The sequence below is a fragment of the Bos javanicus genome, chromosome 3, assembly GCF_032452875.1.
Source record: "Bos javanicus breed banteng chromosome 3, ARS-OSU_banteng_1.0, whole genome shotgun sequence".
In the NCBI taxonomy this organism is placed as follows: Eukaryota; Metazoa; Chordata; class Mammalia; order Artiodactyla; family Bovidae; genus Bos; species Bos javanicus.
Window position 1 is genome coordinate 14928406 of NC_083870.1, and position 26499 is coordinate 14954904.

Below are 26499 nucleotides of genomic sequence, written 5' to 3' on the forward strand. Positions count from 1 at the left end.
TGCTTCACTCTAGTGAAAACCACCCTAGGAAGATGGGAACCCTGACCTCCAGATTTCGTGCAGGTCTGCAAAGGAGAGAGAAAGTAAGCACCCACCCCACATCCTTTCTGGAGATTGGGTACCCAACCTGAGAACTTCCTCCCTTAAAGGTAAAACATATAGTAACCCATCTGTCAATGTGTTCCAGATCCCCTCCACCCCCGGAAACCAGCCCTCTATCCTTCCTATGTCATGCAGGCTTTTAGCTGGCACTCGCTCACCCACACCCAGCCCCACTACCAGGAGGAGCCAGGGCCAAGATTATCACCTTTTTTACATCCTAGGCTTTGGGATTTCACCTGAAGAAAATCAATGGGAAATGGGGATAAGGATTCCCAAAAAGCTGGGGATAATGAAGCAGCCTGGTGACAGCATGGGAGTTTTCAAGGCTTGATAGCTGGAGAGAGCAGCTCAGGATGGTGGAAGGAACGCTGACCACAGACGCAGCAGCGCTGGGTCCCCGCTCACCTCCACCACCCACTCGCTGGCCGACTTCAGGTGAATCACGCCTCCTTCCGGGGCCTGTGTCCTCATCTGTATCATCACAGGATTGTTTAATCAGGATTTCTGAGGATCCTCCACCACAAAACAGGTAGCTGTTTCCCCTGTATTCTTGAAAGAAACAACTGGTATGGTCATATGGTTTGGAGCCCAGCCAGGTAGGAAAAGGGCTTCCCTGGCGGCTCAGACAGTAAAGAATCTGCCTACAATGTGGGAAACCTGGGTTTGATCCCTAGCTCGGGAAGACTCCCTGGAGAAGGGAATGACTATCCACTCCAGTATTCTTGTCTGGAGAATCCCATGGACAGAGGAGTCTGGCAGGCTACAGCCAGTGGGATCGCAAAGAGTCATGACTGAGCGACTAACAGTTTCACACAGATAGGAAAGAGCACACAGCTTCCACATCTGGCAACAGCTGCCCTCTTCCTCTCACCCAGAGTGAGGGTTTGAGAGCAAGGATGGACCATGGATCACATAATCTCATCTAATAGATGAGGGAAGGCAGAAAGTGGAGGGGCTTATCCAAGGTCACAGCAAGTGGCAGTTTTATTGAAGAGCATATTTATTGAGTATTATTTATATAATAACTATTATGGACCCAGCGTTTAAGTGCCACTATTTGTACATCTGTCATTCACTATCCCCATTGTACAGAGGCGGCGATGAGGCTACCAGAATAGGTAACTTCTCCAAGGCCCCTTACTAGGGAGTTGGCAGAGGCAGCCAAACTCTTCCAATTGCAGCATGTCCTTTCCACTAGACCATGGGCCTGGCAGGGAGGAGGCTCCCTGGTACCTCAGGAAGTCCAGTGTCTGCCCACGCCATCCTCTGCCCCAGGGAAGCAGGGAAGGTGAGTCAGCACCCCCAGAAGCGGTTATCAGGGAAGGGGGTGGAGAGCCCGTCAGATATCCTGTGCCTGGTATCCACAACACTCTGGGAGTGGAGCTGTGTGTGCCGAGCTGCCAGCTCACCCTGTTCCTGTTGGCCGAAGGAGGGCCGTCTTCAGATGCAGCTGCCCTTGTCAGCGCTCCTCCCTGCACTTTCATCACAGAAAATACAGTCTGTCCTCCTCCCCCTACTGTAACCTGCCTCTTAAAGGGAACCACCAGCACTTGGAAACCAGATTAGAGAGAGAGCAAAGGACCTCCCCGACCCCTCTAGGACCTTGCTGTGAAGTAGGGTGCCAACCATCGGCCTTTCCCTGAGATGTCCTCTTTTTCCTCTCAGCTCCACCCTGTCTCCACTCGCAGGTGGGTGAGGGTTCCCTGGGATGTCATTCCCAAATACTCTCCGCTCAGAGTGACCCCAGCTTGGCTTCCTGGATCTGTTTCCACCTGTGACTGAATCTGATGGCTGCCCTTTGGGGAATGTTAAAGACAGGAGAACCCAGGAATCCTCTGGACCAGCGTTGGCACCAAAGGGGTTAAAGACCGGAGCCCAGCACTGTCAAGGGTGTTTGAAGTAGGGCGGGGAAGGGAAGGGCTAGAGTTGTTGGAGAGGCAGCTGATCTGGACTGGAATGAGTCCCCCCCTGTCTCCTAAGCAAACTTCTGGACCATGAGCAATTCCCTTAAAAGGATCAAGAGAGAGGTACCCCCATTAAGGTGCTGGACTGGATTCTTAGAGGGGCTACCTGAAGCGGGACTTCCTCCCATATTGAAGTCACCAACCGAGGGCAAGAACGGGTCTCCCATCTTTGGGATATCTCCTGAGTCTGGTGAGTTTCCCTTTTCCCTTTCCCTGAGTCCTTCCTTCATGAGTGGGCATTCCCCAGAAGTAGAGATCTTCAGGAACCCCTCAGCACACCCAGGAAGTGGCAGAACAATTCTCCACCAGTCTCCTGTATTCGTTCCCGTTTTTAACTAAGGTGTATTCTGTTTGTGTCTGAGTGTGCACAGGTGTACAAACAGAAAATCACCAAAATGGCCAACAGTTAATTAGCACTACTTGTGCAACCAGTGATGCCAAAGCTTGTTTATGCACTCTTAATCCTCACAATCCTGATGAGGTTGGCATATCACAATCCCTGTATTAAACGTGAGGTTTATCCTTCTGTCCATGGGATTTTCCAGGCAAGAATACTGGGGTGGGTTGCCATTTCCTTCCCCAGGGGATCTTCCCAATGCAGGGATCAAAGCTGGGTCTCTTGCATTGGCAGGAGGCTTCTTTACCACTGAGCCACCAGGGAAGCCCAGTTAAACAGCTAACCCTTGTCAATTAAGAGGGATTCAAACTCAAGTTCACCTGGCAGCAAAGTCCATTATGATGTCTTCTAGTCTCTTTTTCTTACTCAAGAGGTATGGACAAAAAGGATGGCTAGAGTTTTAAAATCTCAAGTCCTAATTCACCCAGGGTCCCCTTCCTCTAAGGCCTGGCAGTACTCCCTTCATCCGTCTGAGTTAATTGTAAGATTTAAAGGGCCACCAACTCATGTCTGAGGCTCAGAGGCTTCCAGATTCCATATTACTCCATCCATTCAGATTAGGGGCTTCCTACTTCACCCACTACCTTTAGGTGTTCCCTGGGATCTAATGGGTTAATTCCTTGGGACTCTATGGTCAAAGTCTTCTCAGGTGTGTCCCTCTGAACCTCAGCCCTTCTCTTGCCCCACCCTTCTAGCATGGCACCCAGGATGCAGGCCAAGGAACTGACAGGAGGTGGAAAGGGACTGATTGGTTTTGCCCCTCTTATTCCCTAGCACCCACACATCATGGGCTAGCCTGGGTCCCAGCAAACCTCCGGTAAAAAAAGCACACAAGCCTAGCAGAAAGAAAGGACAGGATCCCTAGGTTCAGTTTGCAAATCTATTTAAAGAAAGAAAGAAGATGGTCACACTTGGAAGCCCAAGGCAGCAAAAGTCCTGATTGCTTTGTGAGCCTAACATATCAAAGAGGCGGGGGTGATTTGGGGTGGGTGTTTCAGATGCGTGATGGCTGCCCTTTATGGAGATGTGGTGGGACTTCCTTGATGGTCCAGCGCTTAAGGCTATGGGCTTCCACTGCACGGGTTCAATCCCTAGTCAGGGAATTAAGATTCTGCATTTTGAACTGTGGTGTTGGAAGACTCTTGAGGATCCCTTGGACTGCAAGGAGATCAAAACCAGTCAATCCTAAAGGAAATCAGCCCTGAATATTCATCGGAAGGACTGATGCTGAAGCTGAAGCTCCAATACTTTGGCCACCCGATGCGGAGAACTGACTCACTGGAAAAGACCCTGATGCTTGGAAAGATTGAAGGCAGGAGGAGAAGGGGATGACAGAGGACGAGATGGTTGGATGGCATCACCGACTCAATGGACATGAGTTTGAGCAAGCTCCAGGAGACAATGAAGGACAAGGAAGCCTGGAATGCTGCAGTCCATGGGGTCACAGAGAGTTGGACACGACTTAGTAACTTAACATATTTAGCATATATTTCTTTAGCACCTATCAGTGTCCGACAGGGCCCAGAAAGGTCTATGTGCAAACACAATGGTGGGGCACTGTGGTCATACATGACTGCTAGAAAAAGCATAGCTTTGACTGTACAGACCTTTGTTTGCAAAGTAGTATCTTTGCTTTTTAGTATGCTAAGTTTGTCATAGCTTTCCTTCCAAGGAGCAAGCATCTTAATTACAAAATTATAAAATTTAATTATGAAATGAACAGTGCCATAAGGCACTGCTGTCATTTAGTCACTAAGTCGTGTTCACCTCTTTTGCGGCCCCATGCAGTGTAACCCACCAGGCTCCTCTGTCCACGGGATTTTCTAGGCAAGAATGCCAGAGTAGGTTGCCATTTCCTTCTCCAGGGGATCTTCCCAACCCAAGGATCTAACCTGAATCTCTTGTACTGGCAGGTGGATTCTTAACCGCTGAGCCACCTGAAAAGCCCTCGCTTACACAATGTCAAGCACATACCAAAATCTTGCATGTCTCACACTGAGAAACAGAGCAGTGGTGAAGCCAAGTCAGGGTGAGGTGAGGCGGTATTAGAAACTTGGGTACTGTATGACCCGCTGTAGAATGGGGTGCTCGGGGAGCAGGAAGAGGTGGGAAGGAACTGTGGTTACTGAAGCCGCCTTTTTTTTTTTTTTTAAACTGAAACCTTCTTTAAAAGGTTTTTAAAAGGTCTTTAAAAGACCACCTGCTGTGGTCTTTTATGTGGGATACTGTTGGATTAATGATTTACTTTCTATGCAAGAAGAAGCAGGTGTATTAAATTTTGAACTATCAAAGGGTTTTCTATGACCCTGTCCCCCAGGGCTAGGAGACCCCGAGGAGAAGCCCACAGATCATGCCATCTGGCCTCTCACTTCCTCCCCATTCTTCACTTTCTAGTTTTTTCAGGTCTTCCCCGTTATTGCCCCCTTGGGGAGATTTAGGACCCCAGAGCCAGACCCAGGAAGCCACCCAGACTGTGAAGGGGCCTGGCAGCATTGCCCACCATCCCACATGCCCAGCTGTGTGGTTGCTCTCAGCAGTTCCTACCCTCAGTGTTTGCTGGCAGCAAACAGAAGCAGGCCCTCCCTGCCCACCACCCATCACCTCATTCAGATATCTAAGATCCAGAGGGAGTAGAAAGGACAAATTTAACTTACCCCCCATCTAATTTCTTCTGGAAGCTGCGTTCTCTCTTTGGCTGGTGTGGAGAGGGCAGAAATGATGATGAGAATGGGAGTGAATAACAACAGTGCTGGATTTCTTTTTTGTTTTTTTTTTTTCTTTTGGCCGAGCAGTTTGTGGGATGGACTCTTAGTTCCCTGACCAGGGATTGAACCTGTGGCCTCGGCAGTGAAAGCATGGAGTGCTAACCACTGGACTGCCAGAGAATTCCCCAGACTTCTTTCAAAGCTAGCCACTTGTGGTCACTGGGAGCTTGCCTTCTGGTTTCAGAGGAGAACTCAGGTTCTGCAGTGCGTTGGATCTGCTGTGAAAACTCAACTCTACCTCCTACAGCCCTGTGACCTTGAGCAAGTTACTTTCCCTCTCTGTGCTGCCTGTTTCTTCTGATGTAAAATAGGAATACTAATATCTATTTCAAGAAATGGTTGTGAGGGTCCCACAAGATGATGTAGGCACTGATTGTGGATTAAGCCTCTACCCCTGTAGGCTCAGATGCTACTTAGGAAATGGATGAGCTGGGGTCTTTGATGTCCCTCTTTCCTAAGCTGGTTGGAGATGCCTGGCTGGTGAGCAGTAAGCCTTACTGTCTCTCTGTAATCTCTTTTTCTCTCCTTCCTGAGATTCTGAGGCCCAGCTTCTCTAAATCAAGAGCCTGCAAACTTTTTCTGTAGAGACCCAGATAATAAATATTTTCGGCTTTACAGGCCATATGGTCTCTGTTGCAACTACCAACTTTGCTATCGTAATGCAAAAACAGCCATATACCGTATGTAAATGAATGAACATGGCTGTGTTCCAAGAAAACCCTTTATTTATGAGCACTGAAGTTTAAATTTCATATAATTTTTATGTATCACAAAGTAGTGTTCTTCTTTTGATTTTTTTCCCCCCAAGCATATAAAAAAGAAAACAGTACAGATTTGACCACAGGCCATAGTTTGCCAACCTCTGCTGCAAATCACCAGAGGCTATCTCCCCTCCCTTCTCTTTGAAGAGTGCAGGTTCATCAAGGTCCTTCTTGCTCTGGTTGTTTGCGTTCTTTTATATCAGAAGGACTTTATGATAATTAGTCCCCATCACAGTTGTTTTAGTGTCAGCCTGTGGGTTATTTATTCACTCTCTTTTTAAGAGATAACAGTGAGGTAACCATCATATAGCGCTTCTCTCTTGGGCCTTCCTCTCTCCAGAACCCCATTTCTCAATGCTCTGCCTTCTCTCTGCCTCTAAATAACAGCAACCACAACAATAGTAGCATTTACTAAGTGCCTAATATGTGCCAAGCACAGTATTAGTTGTATTTACCGACATTATCATTAAGTCTTTCAATATCCTTGCAAGGTAGTATTATCATTCCCATTTTACAGATGATTCCAGAGCTCAAACACATGAAATAAGCAATGTCATGTGGTTATTTATTGAGATGCCCAAGGTCACATGGTTTATGAAGGTGGCAGAGCTAGCAAATCTGCCGAACTTCAAAGCCACTGTAGCATCCTGAAGAAATTACGGTCTCGGAGTTCTGAATAAGAGAACTATTAAATAATAATTAAATAATACATGCCTCCATCTCAGCACACACTGGAATGTGTAACGAATCAATGGCGACTAGGGAAATGATGGAGATTACACACAGAGGAGAGATCAGGAGATGCTGATGGTCTATGTTGGTGGGGAAAGCATCTGATCCAGAGGCGGGAAGAAGAGTAAAGTGACTGAGAGCCCCTTCTGGCTTTCCTCCCCTGCCCCCATCCCCAGCATCTGATCCCAGACCTATTTCAGAATCTCCTATCTCTGCTCAGCGGAAGCAGTGATGTGACACGATGTGATCTCATTCAGGAGCTAAATAAAGCCATTGTGTGAGCCCCAGCCCTGGCCGCTCCCTTGTACCATTTCCTGAGCTCAGGAACCCAGGGAAAGATGGGAGGGGGCTGGGAGAGAACTGATGTGAAGAGCAGCAAGGAAGGGAACGTAGAGCCACAGAAAGCGGAGGGCGGAATATCTCTGGGAGGGGGATGAGGAAGCCTTGCTAAACCTCATCACTTTGAAGGAGAGAATGAAAGTTATTGACATTATACCATGAAGGAGTGGAATTTAGAAAACAGAAAAACTTTCCCAAGAATGGAATGAAGATATGAGGGAGAAGGAGTCCAGTGAATTCCATTTTCACAGAGGGCGGAGACCATGAATGACATGACAGAAGAGGTTAGAAAGAGGGCAGATCTTTGAGCAGAGGTCAGATTCAAGGTGGTCTCAGTTGGAGGAAGGAGGGTGAGATCCCAGGACATGAAGATCTCAGGATTAAAAATGTCTGTCCACCAGGCTAAGGCAGCAAGGTACCACCTCCAGCAGGAAGCATCTCCAGGGATGGAGGGAAAAGAAAGGGCTTCCATTCACTGTTTTTCATTCATCCAGTCAAATCCACCCCATGAGCAAAATCCAGCCAGGAAGAGCAGGTAGAAGCTGGGTACAGGTGTGTAGGTCTAACAGCTTTTTCTCTTTTGTGAGGTCATTGAATGCCAGATCCAAGGTCCGCATGGTGCCCCTCAGTGCCCATTTCTGTCCTATTCCCAGCCCCTGTTGCTCTTTTTCTAGTGAGCACCCCGAGTTCCTACTCTTTCCTCCCTCCCAGCTTCCCTCAATACTTTTTTGTCAGTACCTCCCTCCCCTTGCCCCAAATCTCAGCTTTGAGACCCCTGGTTGGCAGGGATCATGCTGTGGCCCTCAGGCTCTGTCCTGCTCCTTGCAGAACTGCCCATCCCGTTTATTTTATTGTTTAAAAATATCTGTATTTGGCCGTGTCGAGTCTTAGGGTCTTCTAAGATGGGATGTGGGATGTTTCGTTGCGGCGCATGGACTCTCTAGTTGAGGCATGTGGGCTTAGTTGCCCTGTAGCACGTGGGATCCCAGTTCCCTGACCAGGGATCGAACCCACGTCCCCAGCTTTGCAAGGCGGATTCTTAACCACTGGACCACTAGGGAAGTCACCGGGCCATCCTGTTTACAGATGGCACATCAGATGACACGAGGCCCAAGTCTGTGGACACAGAGGATGGGTCCCAGTGGCTGGACGAGAGGCCCCCTCTATGTGGCTTCCCGATGTGCTGAGACACCAGGCCTGGGCTGGTCTCCTAGGCCTCTCCTTTCCTATTCTTAGACCCACCCGGCAGGGCAGCAGAATCCACCTGCAGAGGCCTGAGTACTTGTGTCCTCCCTTCCCCATGGTAGACAGGCGTGCAGTGGGGCACAGGCACCATCTCCGTGGTCCTGTCTGCAGCGGCAGCAGGTTGCAGTGAGAGAGGGAGCAGTAGCTGGAAGGGACGACTTTCCAACAACCTGGACTTTAGGGGTGTGTGTGTGTTTGTGTGTGTCGGGGGCAGGGAATAAAATAACCTGCGGAAGGCTTGACGCCCTCACAGGAAGCCTGGGAGGAGGGCGAGTTCTGGCTCATTGCTTCCTGGTCCTCCTGGGTCCTCCCAGCATCTCAGTTGCTTCTCTCCTGGGGGAAGAGGAGCCTGGGAAACTCATTCTAGCAGAAGTTCTGCAGAGACGGGGCCTGGGAGGGAGTGCAGAGGTAGATGCCGCTGATGTGAGCTGCCCTCCCGCCCCTCCGCCACCTTGAAACTCTGGTATTTGGTACTTGTTTCTGGAGCGGGGCTTATCATTTTCAACTTTAAGAGCTCCTGAGGGTTCTTAACTCTGAGACACACTGAGGCAAGCCCTGACAGCCTCCAGGAGTGTTGGGCTATGAGAACAATGCCTACCTGGAAGAGAGAGTGAAGGAATTTCAACATGGCTAATTTGGGGGCCCTTTGCTCTGCTCCGTGGGGAGAGGTCAGAATAGCTGTCTTTACTGCCCAAAGGACAGGAGTCTTAGAAGGAAGAAGTCATAATACTGTCACTCACGCACCTTTTCTCCCTGCTGTTTTATTTGCCTAGACTCCTCCCTCTCCAACGTGGCCAAATCCTAACCACTCCACCCTTCCAGGCCCATCTCAAAGGCTATTTACTTCCTTCTGTTTCCCTTTTCCGAGTCCTCCAACTGGTTATATGTACTCAGCACAAAGCCTTCTTTTTTGAAACTTTTCTTGTGACATTTGACAAATCCTGGCCAGTTGTTTGTGATCTGTGCTTTTGTCTGCGTGCACACATGCTCGCACTCACTCACCAGAATGAATTCCTTGAGGGTAGGAACAATATCTATTTCTCTTTGCTTGGCATGGCTTCCTGTCAGATAGGTGCTCATCAGATGGAATGATAATGAGTGAACGAGGGTGTCATTATGTACTGGACAGAACACTAGACTGGGAGTCAGAAAACCCACGTTCCTGGTTTGACTCCTCAGCTAATTCTTTGTGTAATCTTGAGCCAACCATCCTCCAGTTCTGTGCCTTGGGGAAGGGAGGAGTGGGTAACAGGATACGCTAGGCCTGGCTGACTATGACACTTTCCTAGTTCCAAGGTTCCAGAGTTCTAGAACTCTGCTCAGCATTCTCTGTCTTCTTGATTCAGACTGGCCTGTGTGCGGCTTCCATGAACAGAGAAGTCCCAGAGGTGTTCCTCGCAGGTGGAGATCTGGTGCCCCGAGGCCACACTCGCCGCTGCCTCTCTGCGGTGGAGTCCAGAGCGCAGCTGGAGGAAGAGGAGGAGGAGGAGAATCAGAGGGAGGGGAGAAAAAAGGAGGGCGAAGCCTTCCATGCTGTGCCCCTCCGAAGGTCGGGCGCTTTTCGTGCCCACAGCCACAACTACGACCCCTTCAAAAGGCATAGCTGGGGGCCGGGCAGGGAGCTCCAGGATCCACTGAACAGGTAAAACACCGGAGACCTCCTGTCTCTCCTCTCAAGTCCTAGACCCTGGAGAAAGTGGTTGGGAAGGAATGACAGGAGTTGAAGAGGCCTGGGCCCCTAGCCTCTTGCCTGGAGAGTCTGAACCCAGGCCTGTGGCAGGCCTCTGAGGAGAATGGACCCTGCCTTTCAGTATGTGGCTCTCTCTAGTGTCCTAGCCCCTTCCTTCTACTAGTCTCCAGGGCAGTGGGTGAGACTGGAGAAGGGGAGGTGTGGAGGGGAGGTGAGAAGCAGGACACTCGGGTCTTACTGCCTCCTCCTCCCACTTGCGTTTAGCACATACAGCAGAGTTAGAGCTGGAAGGGACTCAGGGATCATACGGCCCAGTTGCCTCATTTTACACATGAGGAAACAGGCCCAGACAGCTTCGGAAGTTTTCTTGAGCCGTGCTCCCAGGGTTGGGACATGGGACCTAGCCCCCTTTCCCAAATTGCTGCCCGCCTGATGGTGCAGGCTGAGGCAGGCCCATGGTGTTTTGACATCGTAGTCCAGCCCTACAATGGGTGAAGACCTCCTCTTGCTCAGGGTTCTATATATGCATGACAAACCGGAAGTGAGGGACCCAGCTCTTCCCCTCTCCTGGAAAAACCCTGACCACTTCCCCAAAGACAGAGAGGAAGCCAGAAAGAGAAGGCCTGGGGGTCAGCATGAAGGGTTCAGTGTGAGTGGTGCCTGTGAGTGCCTGCCAGCCTTGGAAGGGCCTGTCTCTCTGCTTTGGCAATGGTCCCCTTGGACAAATTATCTTAGCCTGGTGAGTAGACCAAACTTCTCGAGCTCCTGGATAGGGCTGGCTGGGTGTGTGAGAGGAGAGGACCCTTGCCCCTGAACTGGCTTGGGAGGGAACTTGGGTGAGAAGCCTGGTCTTCAGGACTCACGGCACCTTCCTAAGAGCAGCTTGTCCAAGGCAGAGATGCCTTTTGTGATGCCAGCTGTATCTCAGGATCTTCAAGGTTCACCTTCACGATCAGGCACTAATTCTGTCCCTTGGGTTGAGAAGGAAGGGCGCCCTAGGCACACCATTTATCTGAGTAGGGGCTAAGGTTCTCATCAGAACCCCCATCCCCTTTCCCTCCGCGCTGACCACCGGCCGTCTTCTGGAGGGCAGTACTGCCCTTTGACCAGCAGGGGTCATCCTTGCCCACAGCCAGTGCCACAGCCTTGCCCAAGCACAGCCCGAAAGGGAGGCCAGTTTGGGTCTGGCCTGCGCCTATGCCAACAGGAAGGGCTGGGCTGGGGGCAAGCAACAGGGACTGGGCTGAGGCGGTGTTTCTCCCTGGTGCCCGTCACTGGCCACTGGGTACGGAGGGCAGCGGTGGCAATGTGTGTTTCAGGAATAAACTGCAGGCATCGGCATGCACAAGCCCCAAGGAGCCCTCCTTACTGCGGAGCCAAGAGGAACTGGACTCCTTTCTGGACCTGCAGCACCAAGGTGGCCAACCCTCCTGCGTGGTATGGACAAACAAATCCCCATGGAAGCGCCCACCTTCCCCCCCCGCTCTCCTGCCCCTTTGCCTGTCCAACCACCAGTCTGTGCCTCTTCTGTTCTGCCAGCTGCTGAGGCTCTCTGTGCCCAGGGATCACTTTGACTTCATCTGACCAAATCTGAATCTGGCGTCTATACCCCTCTGTCTGCTTCCCTGGGTCTGTGGGCTCTGTTCCCCGGCCTTGGTATCCTGCCTCTGCCTCTTTCTCTGAGACCCTCTGTTCCCTGCTTTCTGTGTCTCTGTGCTGATGTGGGCATCTCTGCCTCTCTCTCAGTAAAAGGCCCCTGTTCCCCTAGTTATAACTACTTCTTTCTGTGGACCCCACATTTCTCAGATTTGGAGATGAACTTACTATTTGTAGGATGAAACTAGGCATCTGGTAACCCTGAAAACAAGATAATTACAGGACTATCAAGTAAGAAAGGATATAGAGATTGCTCAGGCTTCTGGCTTAGGGGACCATCACAGGGAAGATCTCAAACCAGGACCTAGGGACCACTGAGGATACACAGAGGTTTTAGAGACACCTCTGGGTCTGCTAGCTAAGAGTCCCTGAGTATAGTCAGCCCTCGGTATGCACAGGTTCAGCATCCATGGATTCAACCAAGCATGGGTCAAAAATACTTGAAAAAAAAAAAAATTCCAGAAAGTTCCAACGAAACTTGAATTTACCTTATGCTGGCAAATATTTACATAGCATTTACATTATGTTTGCAACTAATTTATGCGGCGTTTACATTGCATGAGGTATTATAATTAATCTAGAGCTGATTTAAAGTATATGGGAGGATGCGCATAGGTTATATGCAAATATTATGCCATTTTGCGTAAAGGACTTGAGCGTCCTTGGATTTTGGTATCCATGGGATCCTGGAATCAGTCCCCCGTGGATAATGAGGGACAGCTGTACACAGAAATGCCTCAAGCCCAGTGACTTAAGGTTACCTCCTGTCCAGCACATACTGGCCAGTGTACCCACCCGGCCTCAAGATCCAAGTGCCTGTGGCTCAGGCGAGAGGCTGAGAAGAAGGGGCTGTTACAGTCTGTCAGGGAAGCAGCAAAACCCATCTTATCCCAGGTCACACTTTTCTCCATCACCATTTCTGCATTTCTTCCCTCCAGCCCAGTTCGATGTGGTATAGTAGAAAGAACAGCGTTTGCGAGTCACACTAGTTGAACAATGCATTTCATCTTTCTGAAAATCAGGCTACTAAAACCTGTCTTTTCAAGTTGTGATTGTTAGACTGGGGAAAAAAGTGTTGAAGTGCCCAATACTGCGACTAATACATGGGAGACAGTGGTTTTTTTTTCCTCTTCTTCCCTCCAGGCCCTTCTTACTTATTTCCCTCCTCTTCACCTCTCTCTTTGTCCGGCTGCGCGCTTCCTGGTATTATATGTCTCCTTCTTTTCTCCCCTCTCTAGTGTTTGTGTTTTTGTTTTGTTTTTTTTCATGCCTTCCTTCTCTCATTCCTCTCCTGTCTTTATCTAAGTACTTCCCTTAAATTTCTCCTTGTCTGTCTGTTTTTTGCTTGTTTATTTGTCTGTTTCTTCCTGCAGCAGCAAGTTGGTGTAAGTCCTCTGCAGTGTCCATAGACTGAAAGTCTGAAATTCATTAAACTAGACTGGGGCTTGCAGACTGACCATGAGCCAAGTCTAGCTCAAAATTTATTTTGTTTGGCCAGCACGGTGTTTACAATTTCTAAAATTCAGATGTCCTTAGATGAGAGCTTTATCCTCCAGTTTGCCAGAGTTGCTAATATTCTGTATTGTATTTTTCCATTGTCTTAAATGTAATATTGAAAAATGAATGCCTAATCAACCAACCACCCATCTCAAGAACAAGAACATTACTAACACATTTATCTTTGCTTATGTCTGCCTCTCTTCTCTTATTCCCTTGCCTCCCCTCCAGAGGTAATCACTGTCTTCAATTTTCTTAATAACTCATTTACTTTTTAAGAGTAGTTTAAAAAATTGTTTTAGCACAAAGTATTACCTAGTAATACATTATTTCTTTTTTGTTTCTAACTTTAAAATCAATGATGTTAAAAAAAAATCAATGATGTTATATTCCACAAAATTTTCTATAACTTGCATTTTCACTCAGCATCCTGTTTCTAATTTTTATCTATGTGTTGCAAATGTAGTCCATTATTTTCATTCCAGTCTTCTGTTGATGGACATTTGTATAATTTCCATTCTTTGCTATCATGAAGAGTGTCATTATGAACATCCTTTTACCCATCTTCTGGTGCTCACTTGCAAGAATTTCTCTGCAGTATATCTTGGAGTAGGATTATTGGGTCACAGAGTATACAATGTTCATTTTTTTGAGATAACGAGAAACTTTTTATTTCTATCAGCAATACATAAGTGCTCCTGTTGATTCACATGCTTTCCAACATTTGGAATCATCAGATTTCTTAATTTTGTCAGTCTAGTGGTTATAAATCTCATTGTGGTTTTAATTTGAATTATCCTTATTACAAATGGGATTGGCATTTTTTTCCCTTTGCCTTGGTCATTTGTGTTTCCTCTTCTGTGAAGTTCCTTTTCCTATCTTTTGCCCACTTTTCTATTGGATTCTTTGAAGGTTTTTTCTTTATTGTTTTGAATGTGTTCTTTACATATCCTGAAACTAATCCTTTGTTGTTATATGTGTTGCAATGATCTTTTCTCAAGATTGAGAAAAGTGGTTTGACTTTTTCCTCTCTATAATGTCTTTAAAGAGACAGTTTCTTAATTTAGAAAGAACATATTTATTGAAGTATAACTTATGTATAAAACATGCATTAAAAACTTTTGAGATTTTGATTGGCGTTGCATTAAATCTAAAAATTATTTTAGGAAAAGTGGACATCTTTACCATATTGCTTCTTCCTACCCATGAAAACAGGATACTTCTCCATTCAATGTATTTCAATAAAGTTTTATCATATTTTTTCCATACTGTTTATAGATATATATTAGATGTTTTCTTAGGTATATTATACTTTTTTTTAAATCAAGATTTTATGGTGGCTCAGAGGTTAAAGTGTCTGCCTGCAATGCGGGAGACCTGGGTTTGATCCCTGGGTCGGGAAGATCTCCTGGAGAAGAAAATGGCAACCCACTCCAGTATTCTTGCCTGGAGAATCCCATGGACGGAGCAGCCTGGTGGGCTACAGTCCACGGGGTCACAGAGTCGGACACGACTGAACGACTTCACTTTCACTTTATTGAAGTACAGTTGATTTACAATGTTTCAAGTGTATAGCAAAATGATTCAGTTGTACGTGTATAGATAGGTAGGTATTCTTTTTCAGATCTATTTACATTATAAGTTATGGTCAAGTTTTTTTTTTTTTTTAAGATTTTAATTTTAGCCATTCTGGTGGGTGTTTTTGAATTGTCTCATTCTGGTTTTACATTTCATGTCCCTGTTGAAAAATTTTACTGGGCACCTTTTCATATTCTCATTGGCCATCCAAATACATTGTTTTGTGAAGTGTCTGTTCTAGTCTTTTGCTCAACATTTAAAACAGTTTGTCTTTCTCTTATTGATTTGTAAAAGCTCTTTATGTATTCTGGATTTGAGTCCTTTGCCAGATATGTGTATTGTGAATATCTTCTCACAGTCTTTGACTTGCATTTTTATTTTAATACTGTGTTTTAATAAACATGAGTTTTTAATTTAGATGAAGTCCAATTTATCAGTTTTTTAATGCTTAGTGCTTTTCGTCATGTTTAAGAAATCTTGCCTACCCCAAGAATGTGAAGATTTTTCTCTAATGTTTTCTTCTAGAAGCTTTATAGTTTTAGCTTTCATGTTTAGGTCTGTGACTTATCTAGGTTCTAGTATATAGAAGAAATTAAAAAGTTTTGGTTTTTTTCCCCCATAAAAATATATATTTTCTTCATTAAAAAAACTTACTTTCTTACCTGAATTGCTGTGGCATCTTTGTTGAAAATCAAGTGGGTGCATTTGTGTGAGTCTGTTTCCGGAGTCTATTCTCTGTTGCATTGATCTATTTGTCTATTTTTATGCCAGTATCACATTATCTTAGTTAATGTAGCTTTATTATGAAAGTGAAAGTGTTAGTCGCTTAGTCATATCCAACTCTTTGTGACCCCACACCCACAGACTGTAGCCCGCCAGACCCCTCCGTCCATGAAGTTTCCCAGGCAAGAATACTGAAGTGGGTAGCCATTCCTTTCTCCATAGATGAGTTTTTTTTCTTACAAGTTTTATTTATTTATCTATTTTTTTGGCTAATGTAGCTTTTACTGTAAATCTTAAAAATGTAGTGATTTAAGTTCTCCAACTTTCTTACTTTTCTTTAAAATTATCTTGGCTATTCTAGGTCCTTTATATCTCTATATGAATTTTATTTTATTTTTTTCTTTTTTTATTATTATCTTATGAATTTTAGAATCAGCTAAAATTCTTGCTGAATTTTTATTGAGATTATGTTGAATTTAAAGATTAATTTAAGAAAAACAGACTTCTTTCTAATATTGAATCTTCTTATCCATGAAAAATGATATCTCTAGTTAGTTAGGCTTTCTAAACAATATGTCTTTTAACAAAGTATTAGTTTTCTTCATACAGGTCGTCAATCTTTATTAGATTTATTTCTATGTGCCGTATAGATTCTGTTGCTATTATAAATGCTTTCTTATATAAAGAAATTGTGTTAATTGTATTTTATAATTATTTTTGGTTTATAGAAATGTAGTTGAATTAATTATAGTTATTCATCTTGTTAAACTCTCTTTTTTTCAGTTATAACAATTTGTGGATTTTCTTTTTGGCTTTTCTAAGTAGATAATTATGTCATCTTTAAATGAACTTTGTTTTCTTCTTTTCCAATAATTTCTTTCATTTCTTTTTCTTGCCCTACTGTGCTTGGCTAGGGGTCTATTGCAATGCTAAACAGTAATGGGGATAATGGCTATCCTTGTCTTTTAGAGGGAGTACATTTCATGTTTTACCATTAAAATTGATTTTTGGCTGTAAGGTTTTAAAAGATACTCTATCAAGTTAAAGGGCTTCCCTGGTGGCTCAGCTGGTAAAGAATCTGCCCACAACGCGGGAGACATGGGTTTGATCCCTGGATTGGGAAGATCCCCTGGAGAAGGGAACGCCCACACACTCCAGTATTCTGGCCTGTAGAATTCCATGGACTGTTGCAAAAGAGTCGGACACAACTGAGCTGAGCAACTTTCACTTCACTTCCTGAAGTTAAGGAAGATTCCTTCTATTGGTAACACTCAGGCCTTTGGTTTTACAATGAGTGAATGTTGGATTTTATCCTGTGATTTTTTTTTTTTGCTTTTACTGAGTTGGTAATGTTTTTTTCTCCTCTAATATTGTCATTGAGGTAAATTACATTTAAAGATTTTCCTCATCTTAAACCACCTTCATTTTTTAGGATAATTCCAACTCTTTCATGATGGATTCTCTTTCTTATGCGCTGCTGGAATTCATTTGTGGCATCAATTATCTATTGCTGCATAATAGATTAACCCCAAACTTAATGACTTAAAACAACCACCTTTTTTTCCCCCTTAGAGTGCTATGGATGGTTAATTTTGACTGAGCTTAGCTGGGTATTCTTCTGCCAGTTCTACGTGGCCTCACTTATGTGGTCACAGTTATCTGGTGGCTGAAAAGGACTGATGGTCAAGGATGGTGATATTCATGCCTGTGGGTTGTTAGGTTGCCTTGTTGTGATACTTTGGTTCTCATCCATATGGCTTCTCCATCACATGGAAATATCATTCTAAGTGGGCAAGAGAGGAAGCTTTGAGTTTCTTGAGGTATAGTCTCAAAAATCACATCATGCTACTTCTGTCACATTCTAGTCATCTTAGTAAGTCACAGGCCTGCCCAGATACAAAGAGTGAAGAAATAGATTCCTTCTTAATGGTAGGAGCTGTAAATAATTTGTGGCTATTAAGGCCATTTAAAATTTATTACAGTTTGCTAATATTTTGTTTGGAATGTTTGTACTTTGCATAAGAGAGATTGGCCCATAATTTTCCTTTGTCATATTGTCTACGTGTAGCTTAAGAATCAAGGAAAGGGTTTGAAAGGTTTTGTTTTCTATTCTTTGGAAGAGTTTGGATCAGTGTTCTATTGCTTGAAAGATCTATTCCTTGACTATAAAACTGTTTTGGCCTTGTGTGTTTTGTTTATAGAAAGATTAACTACTGATTCCATTTCTTTAATAGGACCATTCAGACTTTCTATTTCTTCTAGATTCAGTTTTGGTAAGTCATATATATATTTTTTTAAAATAATTTATCTATTTTGTTTCCATTTTCAAAATTATTGGCATTAAGTTATAGATAGCATTATCTTTCTAGTCACCTTTTGCTCTTTCTATAGTTAGATCCACTTTTTCATTATACTTTTATTTGCACATCACTTTTATCAAAGTTTTGTCTATTTTATTGGCCTGTCTCTTGGCATTATTGATCCTATTTTATGCTGTTACAACTTCATTGATTTCTGCTTTTATCTTTATGATACCCTTTACCCTTTTTTCTATTTTCTTTGGGTTTGTTTTGTTGTTCTTTTATCTAACCTTTTAAGTTGGCATAGCTCATTAATTTTCAATTTTAAAAATTTCAATATAAGCATTTTAAAGTTATAAATTATCCTTGAGGTACATTTTGACCGTCTCCTACAAGTTTTGTTGAGTAGTATTTTCATTATTGTTGTTATAAAATATCTTTAAATTTCCATAATGATTTCTTCTTTGATCACCAAGTTTATTTGGAAGGGTATTTTTAAATTTCTAAATATATGGATATTTTTTTTTAAATTTTGAAATATACATACAGAAAAGTATATAAAACATATCTGTACAATGTAATGAATAATTAGGAGGCAAACACTCATGTAACTACTCTAGGTTAAAAAAAAATAGAGTACCACCAAACCCAGAACCCCCATGGGGTCCCTCCCCACTCACAGCCCTCTCCTGATAGAGAGGACTACTTTCTTGACTTTCAAGGTCAGTTTTCCTTATAGATTTACCACATTTATGTGCATCTCTAAACAATATCAATAAGTTTTACCTGTTTTAAATTTTATATGAATGTGGCACCCCACTCCAGTACTCTTGCCTGGAAAATCCCATGGGCAGAGGAGCCTGGTAGGCTGCAGTCCATGGGGTCGCTAAGAGTCAGATACGACTGAGCGACTTCACTTTCACTTTTCACTTTCATGCATTGGAGGAGGAAATGGCAACCCACTCCAGTGTTCTTGCCTGGAGAATCCCAGGGACAGAGGAGCCTAGTAGGAGGCCGTCTATGGGGTCGCACAGAGCTGGACACTACTGAAGCGACTTAGCAGCAGCAGCAGCATCCATTATGTATATAAATTTTTTGTATCTTCATTCTTCCACTCGGCATTCTTTGTGAGGTTCATCTGTATTGTTGGGTGAACTATAGTCTGTTTATTTTTATTGTTGTATATATAAATATACCATAGATTTGTTATTCAGTCTGTTGTGAAAAGGGACTTCTGGATTGTTTCCTATGATCTCTCTGATAAAGATTATCTGAAGTATGTTAAATTTTGCCTTATGGACTGATATATAGCCAGTTTTTGTAATGTTCCAAGTAGGGTTGAGAAACAAAAAGGGTTTGAAAGATTGGGTGTGTAGTTTATGAATATTTCTATTCCCTATTGTTTTAAAACCAGACTGCCCCATTTTTTTTTTTTTTTTTTCACTATCTGCCTGACCTCTGTAGATTGAGTTTGTCACTTTGGAAACCATTCAGGGTAAATCTTTTCTAGGATATATTCTATATTAAGGCAGCCTCGATTTGAGTTGCAACAGAGTGATGACTGCTAAATAGCAGGAATAACTTCCTAACTATTTCAAGTGGAATGTTCCAGATATGGGTAGTAGGGAGGGGTAGAAGGCCTGAAGGGCCTTTTGCTGTGGGAAAGTGAAGAGCCTGGGGGGAAGATGGTTGAAGCTTGGTCTTTGCATGAAGATTCTTGATTCTAGGATCAAGGTTCCTGTCACCCACCAGCTGGCCCTTTGGACCACTCAGCCACTGGTATGCTTTCCAAGTCTGTATCCATGAGTGGCATCAATTGCTTCTTGGGCTGCTCAGACCCAGCTGGTGAGTAAAAGTGGGGAGCAAAGCAGTGGTGGCCCCTTCTTCTGGCAGTCTCACCCCAGTCCTCAGAGCCAGCTGTAAATTTTGGGTTCAGAGGTCCTGCGTTGTGTTCAACCACACACCTTTGGAAACTCCAAAATGCCTTTATGCAAATGAGAGACCTGAATTCAAGACTTTGGTACTCTGAAACGCCTTTATGCAAATGAGAGATCTGAATTCAAGACTTTGGTACTCTCCTTCCAAGGAAGGAGAACACAGGACAGGAAGAGGCTCTCCAGGTTCCCCCTTCACCAGAGAGGGGGACAGTTACCTTCAACATGCCTTGTCATCAAGATGAGGCTTTGGGAGCTCAGAGTGAATCCTCTGTCCTTTCCACTCACCGGAAACAGAACTGTGACACTGGCCTCCAGCCTTTCTCCACACAACCCCCCAGGGCTCTGTTACCCTGGCTGCTAAGTCCTTCAGCTCTGCTCTGCTCAGACCCGCCCTCCTTCCCTGCTCCCCAGTGCCCGCCCTCAGGAATGGCGTCAGAGGCACCTGCAGCTTGGGAACCTGACCCAGGTGGAGCGGGTGGGGGAGGCAGCTCTGAGCGCCTTTGTCTGGCTTTAGCTGGACACCTCACGTCTCCTTTTGTGTTGGCAGGGAATTTGTCCCAGTCTTCTGGCACTGACCTGAGCCAAAGGTAAGTTTGGGGGATTCAGAGCCTCTCAAAGGCCTGGATGGGGGAGAGGCAATGGGACTGGGCCAGGAATTTTGTAGCCTCAAGGGTCTCTGCAACATTGCACCCCTTAACGTTTTTTGATCAAAGATCTCCAAATATCCTTCTCCTTGAACTGCAAAGAGTTGCCCTTCTTCTCATTGGGCAGGGAAGGCAAAGAAGGTTCCCGGTAGCTCCATGGGATGAGGAAGAAATTAGGGAAAGAAAAGGAGTATCTGGACCCCCAGGGTGTTTGTTGAGTAAGAGAGTGGAGGTTGATGGCTGCTGTCAGGGTCAGAAGGTTGGCTGCTGTACAATCTTAGGGAGAGACTGTGACCAAGGACCAATGGGGAGTGGCCCTAAGAAGAGGTGGGCATGGGCAGTTGAGCCCCTAGGGGAGAGGGCAGGGGCTGAAGGCATGTAGTTCAAGGACAGAGGTGGAGGCTGGGAGCTTTCAGTGTCTGTGTAAATAAGCATGCCGAATCAGCACCTGTTTGTTTGACTCCTGCAGCCAAAGTCTGATTAGAGTGGGTCAGCCCTCTGAGACAGTGTGGGTGTGTGAGCTGGGAATGGGCCCTTTAAGATATCAAGCTCTGATTTGTGGTCCTGAAAATCTCTAGCTGACACATCCTCCTGGCTCTGGGTTTGGGATTAGCTCATGGGATGGGGCTGATGAAATCCCAGGAAATTCAGTCCTTATTGGCGGTAGGCCCAGAGGCCCTTTCCACACAGCAGAGAGGGTCGTACACAGGGCTCTTGTTTTGTGGGGGAAAAACGTCCTCTTGGAGAGCCCACCACACCCCATATCATTTCCGTTGGGAAGCAGTATGAAAGAGGTTGGTCCTGGATTAGGGAGGAGGGGAGCGTCTGTATTTATCTGGGAGGAGCCTGGAGTTTCCCTCATATATAGAGGGGCCTGGGAAACTGTAGTGACCATAGCCAGAAAATCCCAGGAGGTAGGGGGTGGGAGCCTCTTCTTTTTAAGTCCTCCTTCCCTTGTCCCCATCCTTCTCTCAGTCTTCCCCCTGTATCTCCATTTTCTCTCCCCTGGTTATGGCACCTTCATCCACCATATCTCTGGGAGTATCTTGTTCTTTTCCAGCTCTAGCTCCATCCCTTCACCTGTTCTTTTTCTCTCTGCAGCTGTAGCCAACTGGAACGGAGCTCAGGTACCTGGGCAGGCTCCTCCCTGCGACGGACACTCAGCTTGATCTTGGGCATGACCGGAAAGGCCAAGGTAGGAGTCAGGGGAGCGGGAAGCCTGGGCCCCCTGCCCTCCCCAGTTCCCTTCCTCTCCACCTCACCACCTGCCCCCCTCCCCAGCTTCCCCCAGTAGGCAGAGACACAGGGCAATGGTTCAAGTTTTAAGGGAACACATTATGTCTCTCAGGCTCCCTCCCTATGTCCCAGTAAATCTCCTTTCCTCTGCTTTCCCCATGCCTCTAGCTTAGTAGCCAGCTGTAGACAGCTGGAAGAAGAGAAGGGCCAGGGCCTCGGAAGCTAAGGAGTGCCCTAGCCTTCCCTCTCTTTAGGCCCCACATAGCTAAGAGGTGGGCAGCAGAAATCTTAGCCATTGGACATAATGATGATAATAATTACAGCAACACTTTTTACTTCTTCAGAGAGTATTAGGGTTTGCAAAGTGCTTTTACACTCATAATTTTATGGGCGGATATAGCAGCTGAAGGACTTGAAATTAGACCATAGGGAGAGTGGAAGCCAGGAGTGTATGATTATGGAAGCGCACACACAGCGCCCACGTGGGGCTGTGTGCAATTCTGACCCCAGGAAGATGAAGGCACATTGCTCTCTTCCTTATTACCAACCCTCAGGCTCTGGTGAAACCGGGAGCTCTGCCTACTGCTTGAATTCATTTCTACTTTCTTCATTTACTGGCAGAATGAGCCATCCCCCTTTTCCTCTCCTGGCTTACCCAAGTATGCATGTATTTTCCCACCGGGGTAGCTTCTGAACATTGACAGAAACCCCAGACGAGACATCAACAGGTTCACCTGGAAACACCACAGGTTTCTACCCAGTAAGGTTCTCACCTGCCCACAGTGCCTGGGCCCTCTCTCTGTCAGTCTTTTAGCCAGGATTCTCCTTCGTCTGGGTAGGCAGGGAGGGCAGAAATGAAACCAGGTTCTTAGCACCTTCTCACCGCAGGCTGTAGTGAGAAGCTGAAGCATGAGATCAGGCAGTCTGAGACCAGAGCAAGCTGGGCACACTGAGGCTCCTTCTTGCCTCTTGGTGGGGAACAGAGCTCTCTAGGGAACAAAGCCAACACTGAGACCTTGGTTCTGGGGCCCCTCACCCTGCAGGCTCTCAGCGCAGAGTAGGAGAGTCTGATGGCAGAATCACCCTCTTTTCCTGCAATGTGAATGAGAGGGGAAGTCGATGCTGCCCAGGGGCCGTCTGGATCCCAGTTGGTTTTCATTTGCTCACCCTTGGCCTGGCAGTTTGGTGAGGGGATGAAAGGGAAAGTGGGCAGAGACGAGCCCAGGCCAGCAGCAGGAAGGACTAGCATCATCAGGACATTGTCCGCGTCACCTTTCCTCACCAGGGCTCTGGTCCTGTCTACCTGTTTCCCTCTTTGTCATCTCTTGGTTCATCTTGCTCCCACCCCCATGAATGTGTGTTCTTGAGTCACTAAATCTCTTCCTTTCCCCTCCTCCTAGCTCAGGATAGGGGCCATAAGCAGGTAAACACCAGAGGTGTGGCTGGAGAGCAGCTCAGTCAAGCATTGAAAGAAGGAAGTAGCTTATTTCTTCTTACTTGAGGAGCAATGTAAAGTTGACAACAACACTTTTACAGAGCTCAACTCATCTCATTTTTTTAAAAAATTCATTTTTGACTGCGCCGAGTCTTCACTGCTGCATGTGGGCTTTTTCTAGTTGCGAAGAGCAGGGGCTACTCTCTAGTCATGGTGCCCGGGCTTGGCATCGTGGCGCCTTCTCTCGCGGAGCACAGGCTCTGAGCGCACAGGCTTCAGTGGAGCACCCAGGCTCAGTAGTTGTGACTTGCTGGTTCTAGGGTGCTCGGGCTTCAGTAGTTGTGGCACAGGGGCATGGGCTTAGTTGCTCAGAGGCATATGGGATAGTCCTGGACCAGGGATGGAACCCATGTCCCCTACACTGGCAGGCGGATTCTTATCCACTGCTCCACCAGGGAAGTCCTCATCTAATTCTTATAACACTCTGGCAAAGATAAGTATTTGAATTTCCATTTTATGGCAAGATATCTTAGAGGCTAAGCCACTTGCCCAAGACCCCACAGTTAGTAAGAGGTGTTGCTGTATTATGAACCTAGAGCTTTGACTATATACTGTCGCCTCTGCCTCTGTCAGTAAACCTACGGAACAGCTGATTTCCTCTCTTTACTTCTTCCACCATTTCTTCTTTTTTAAATATTTATGTACTAGGCTGTGCTAGGTCTTAGTTGCGGCATGCAGGATCTTTTAATTGTGGCCTTCGAACTGTGGGATCTAGTTCCCCAACCAGGGATTGAACCTGGGCCCCCTGCACTGGGAGCAAGGAATCTTAGCCATTGGACCACCAGGGAAGTCCCCTTCTTCCACCATTTCTGATGGATTAATCATCCCCTCCACAATACACAAGGGAACAAAGTAATAAGAAGTAAAACAAACCTCTTGGCCACCATAGGACTTGGGCCCAGGTATCTCTGCGGCTTTCTCTGCTCATCTACTGGACAAGACCCTGACAACCAGGTTCTTCTCTGGGATGGCCTCCCTACCCCTGAAATGTGGGGGACTTATCTGTCAACTTAGGGCATCTCAGGTGGCACTAGTGGTAAAGAACCTGCCTGCCAGTGCAGGAGACATAAGAGACACAAGAGACATGGGTTCGATCCCTGGGTTGGGAAGATCCCCTGGAGAAGGAAATGGCAACCCACTCCAGTATTCTTGCCTGGGTACTCCCATGGGCAGAAGAGCCTGTCAGGCTACAATTGATGAGGTCACAGTCGGACACAACTGAGCACGCAGGCACTTCTCTGTCAAATTAAATAAGCTAAAGAAGGGGTGGTTACTTTTAGATTCTGGCAGAAATTAATATTGGCTTTTGTTTTTGTGTATCTAAGAAAATAATTTCAGAAAATCTGGGAGGCATCACTGGTAGAAGGAACAGGGACTGGGATGAAAATGGTTTGGAAGAAAGGTCAGGGGATGCCAAAGCAAAAGGAAAAGGGTTCACTATTCCAGAGGATACAGAAAGTAGAAATTAAGTCAAGCTGCAGGCCTAGCCCGCTAAAAGCACAGGTGTTCTTAAAGGTAGACTGAGTCCCTTTACCCACTCCCTAAGTCCCCTTCTTACTATTCACCTCTTAAGAGGAAGAAGAGGAAGGGTAAGAGGGAAGGTAACAAAGAGCAAATGGGTGGAAAGTTTATTGAAGATTCGGGTGGGAAACAGAAGAGGGCTATGAGATTAGGTCCTCTTCTTTCATATAGAGACCTTCTAAATTGAGTTTAGGGACTGAGATCCCTCACAGAACTCTGGGATTCAGCTCCTGGGTTTACTGCATATCCAGACTGGAGTTTGGCCCTTTAAGATTCCATCCTTAGCTTGCAACACCCTCCTACCCCAGGCCTGGGAGAAAAGCCGAGGTCTCAGCCTACCCCTTGTCTCTGGGCCCCCAGTGGGCGGAGCCTTGCGGCTAGGATTCTGGCTTCTGGCTGTCTGTTTTTAAATTTAGAACATTCCTCAGCCCTGGCCGCCCACTGGGGGGAGGTAAGTCTGGGGTAATGGGTCTAGGAGCTTCAAGACCGCTGCTTTTGGGAGAGTTCCTAGGGCCTTCCTGTAGGTCTCCCCTGCAGGTGCAACCCTGGAGAAGTCAGCCTCCCTGATGGCCCTGGGAAGTCCCTTCTGCTTTCTAGTTTCCATTCAGCCTAGAAATGGGCATGGTTGTTTTCTCTCCTTTTTTTCTGGTCTTTGCTATATAAGGATCCTAAACAGGGGAATGGGTGAAGAAAGAGGTGAAGGAGTTGCTAGGCAGGAGGGGAAGTCAGAGGAGCAGTGTGGGGGTGAAGAGCCCAAGGAGCTCAGCCAGTGGTGAGGCAGTGGAGCCCAAAATAGTGGCAGAGGCTAAAATTGGCACCTACAAGAGTGCTGAGCTGGGCTTAAAACCTGCAGCCAGGCCCTGCTGCTGAAGCCCTGCAGGGAGCCGCTGGGTCTGGGTTGGGCCTCCTCTCCTCCCCTCCTTCCTCCACACCTTTGAGGACCAGAGTCAGGCAGCACCCTACAAACTTAAGATGCTCTGTTCCAGGACTCTCTGTGCTTTTGGTTGCTCCAGAGACACGGAGGTTCTGAGAGGTAGAAATGAAGGGCAATGTGAATGATTATAATTCTAGGGGAGGAGGTGTTTCCCCCAAAAGGTGGAGGTTGCCTCAGGCTGGGGCAGAGTTTCCAGAAAGTGTGTCCCACTCCACCGCTCCTCCTCTTGGAGACATGGGCCATTCTCCAGTGGGGCAGGTTGGCTGCTGGGCTTTCTGGTTCTGGTCTAACTGGCAACAGAGAGAACTGGGGTTAGACACAAGGAAGGACTTCCTCAGCGTCTTGGTCCCACAACCCCTGGCCCCAAGCCGTCGGTGGAGGCAGAAGCAGGAGGGAAGGGGGTGGGCAGAGTGCCGGCCTGGAAGGCCCCAGAGAGGCTTGGGGCTTGGGGAAGGACTCTCTCCTCTCGGATTCTTCCTCCAGGCCCTGTAAAGAACTAAAACCCAGCCTTTAGTTCCCCTTTGATTTCTCCGCCCTCTCCCCACCCCTGCCCCGATCGTAAAAGTGGGGGTCGGTCGGCTCTGGCCTGCTTTGATGGGCCCCCAAAGGCCAGGAAGGAACTGGTCCGGATTCCCTGGAGAGCTGGGAACGGCTGGAATCCTCCGGCCCGCGGGTCTTTCTAGACTGATGGACTGCTTTGGGGGAGGAGAAGGGGAAGGGGAAGATGAACGTGGGGTGAGGGCTACGGGGCGGGCCAGGGAGGGTTTTAGGAAAACTGCAGCCGAGGCGGCTGGGGTTAGAGACACCCCCCCCCCACCCCGCACCCCAACACACACACACACACACACACACACACAGGCACACACCGGCGCTGGACTGCCAGTCCACGACCCCGTGTACTCGTGCGAGCCGCCCCTCCACTGACCGAGGCGTCCCGTCCGGCGCGCGGCACTCAGCCCTCCCTCCGCCCCGCCTCCCCCCTT

At 46.6% G+C, this 26499-nt stretch overlaps 1 protein-coding gene and 1 long non-coding RNA gene across 7 annotated transcripts in view; one reads left to right on the forward strand and one right to left on the reverse strand.

Moving 5' to 3' along the window:
* The first annotated feature begins 2033 nt into the window (after positions 1-2033).
* ARHGEF2 (Rho/Rac guanine nucleotide exchange factor 2) overlaps positions 2034-26499 on the forward strand; it is a 48701-nt gene continuing 24235 nt past the window's right edge. Inside the window, exons 1-7 of one of the 6 annotated variants that reach the window (XM_061413013.1) lie at positions 2034-2256; positions 9652-9947; positions 11315-11432; positions 17684-17722; positions 19477-19594; positions 20234-20273; positions 21432-21525. In XM_061413013.1, coding sequence (XP_061268997.1) covers positions 9673-9947; positions 11315-11432; positions 17684-17722; positions 19477-19594; positions 20234-20273; positions 21432-21525 — 684 coding nt within the window. In that variant the 5' untranslated portion in view covers positions 2034-2256; positions 9652-9672. Of the gene's footprint in view, positions 2257-9636; positions 9948-10629; positions 10735-11314; positions 11433-17683; positions 17723-19476; positions 19595-20233; positions 20274-21017; positions 21125-21431; positions 21526-26499 lie in introns of those variants that run through there. The other 5 variants (XM_061413015.1, XM_061413014.1, XM_061413018.1 and 2 more) reach the window with 5 other exon arrangements.
* On the reverse strand, positions 24675-26492 carry LOC133245116 (uncharacterized). Its single transcript, XR_009735606.1, has 2 exons — positions 26383-26492; positions 24675-26208 (listed from the first exon to the last, which is right to left on the reverse strand). It is a non-coding gene; the product is annotated as an uncharacterized LOC133245116 (long non-coding RNA).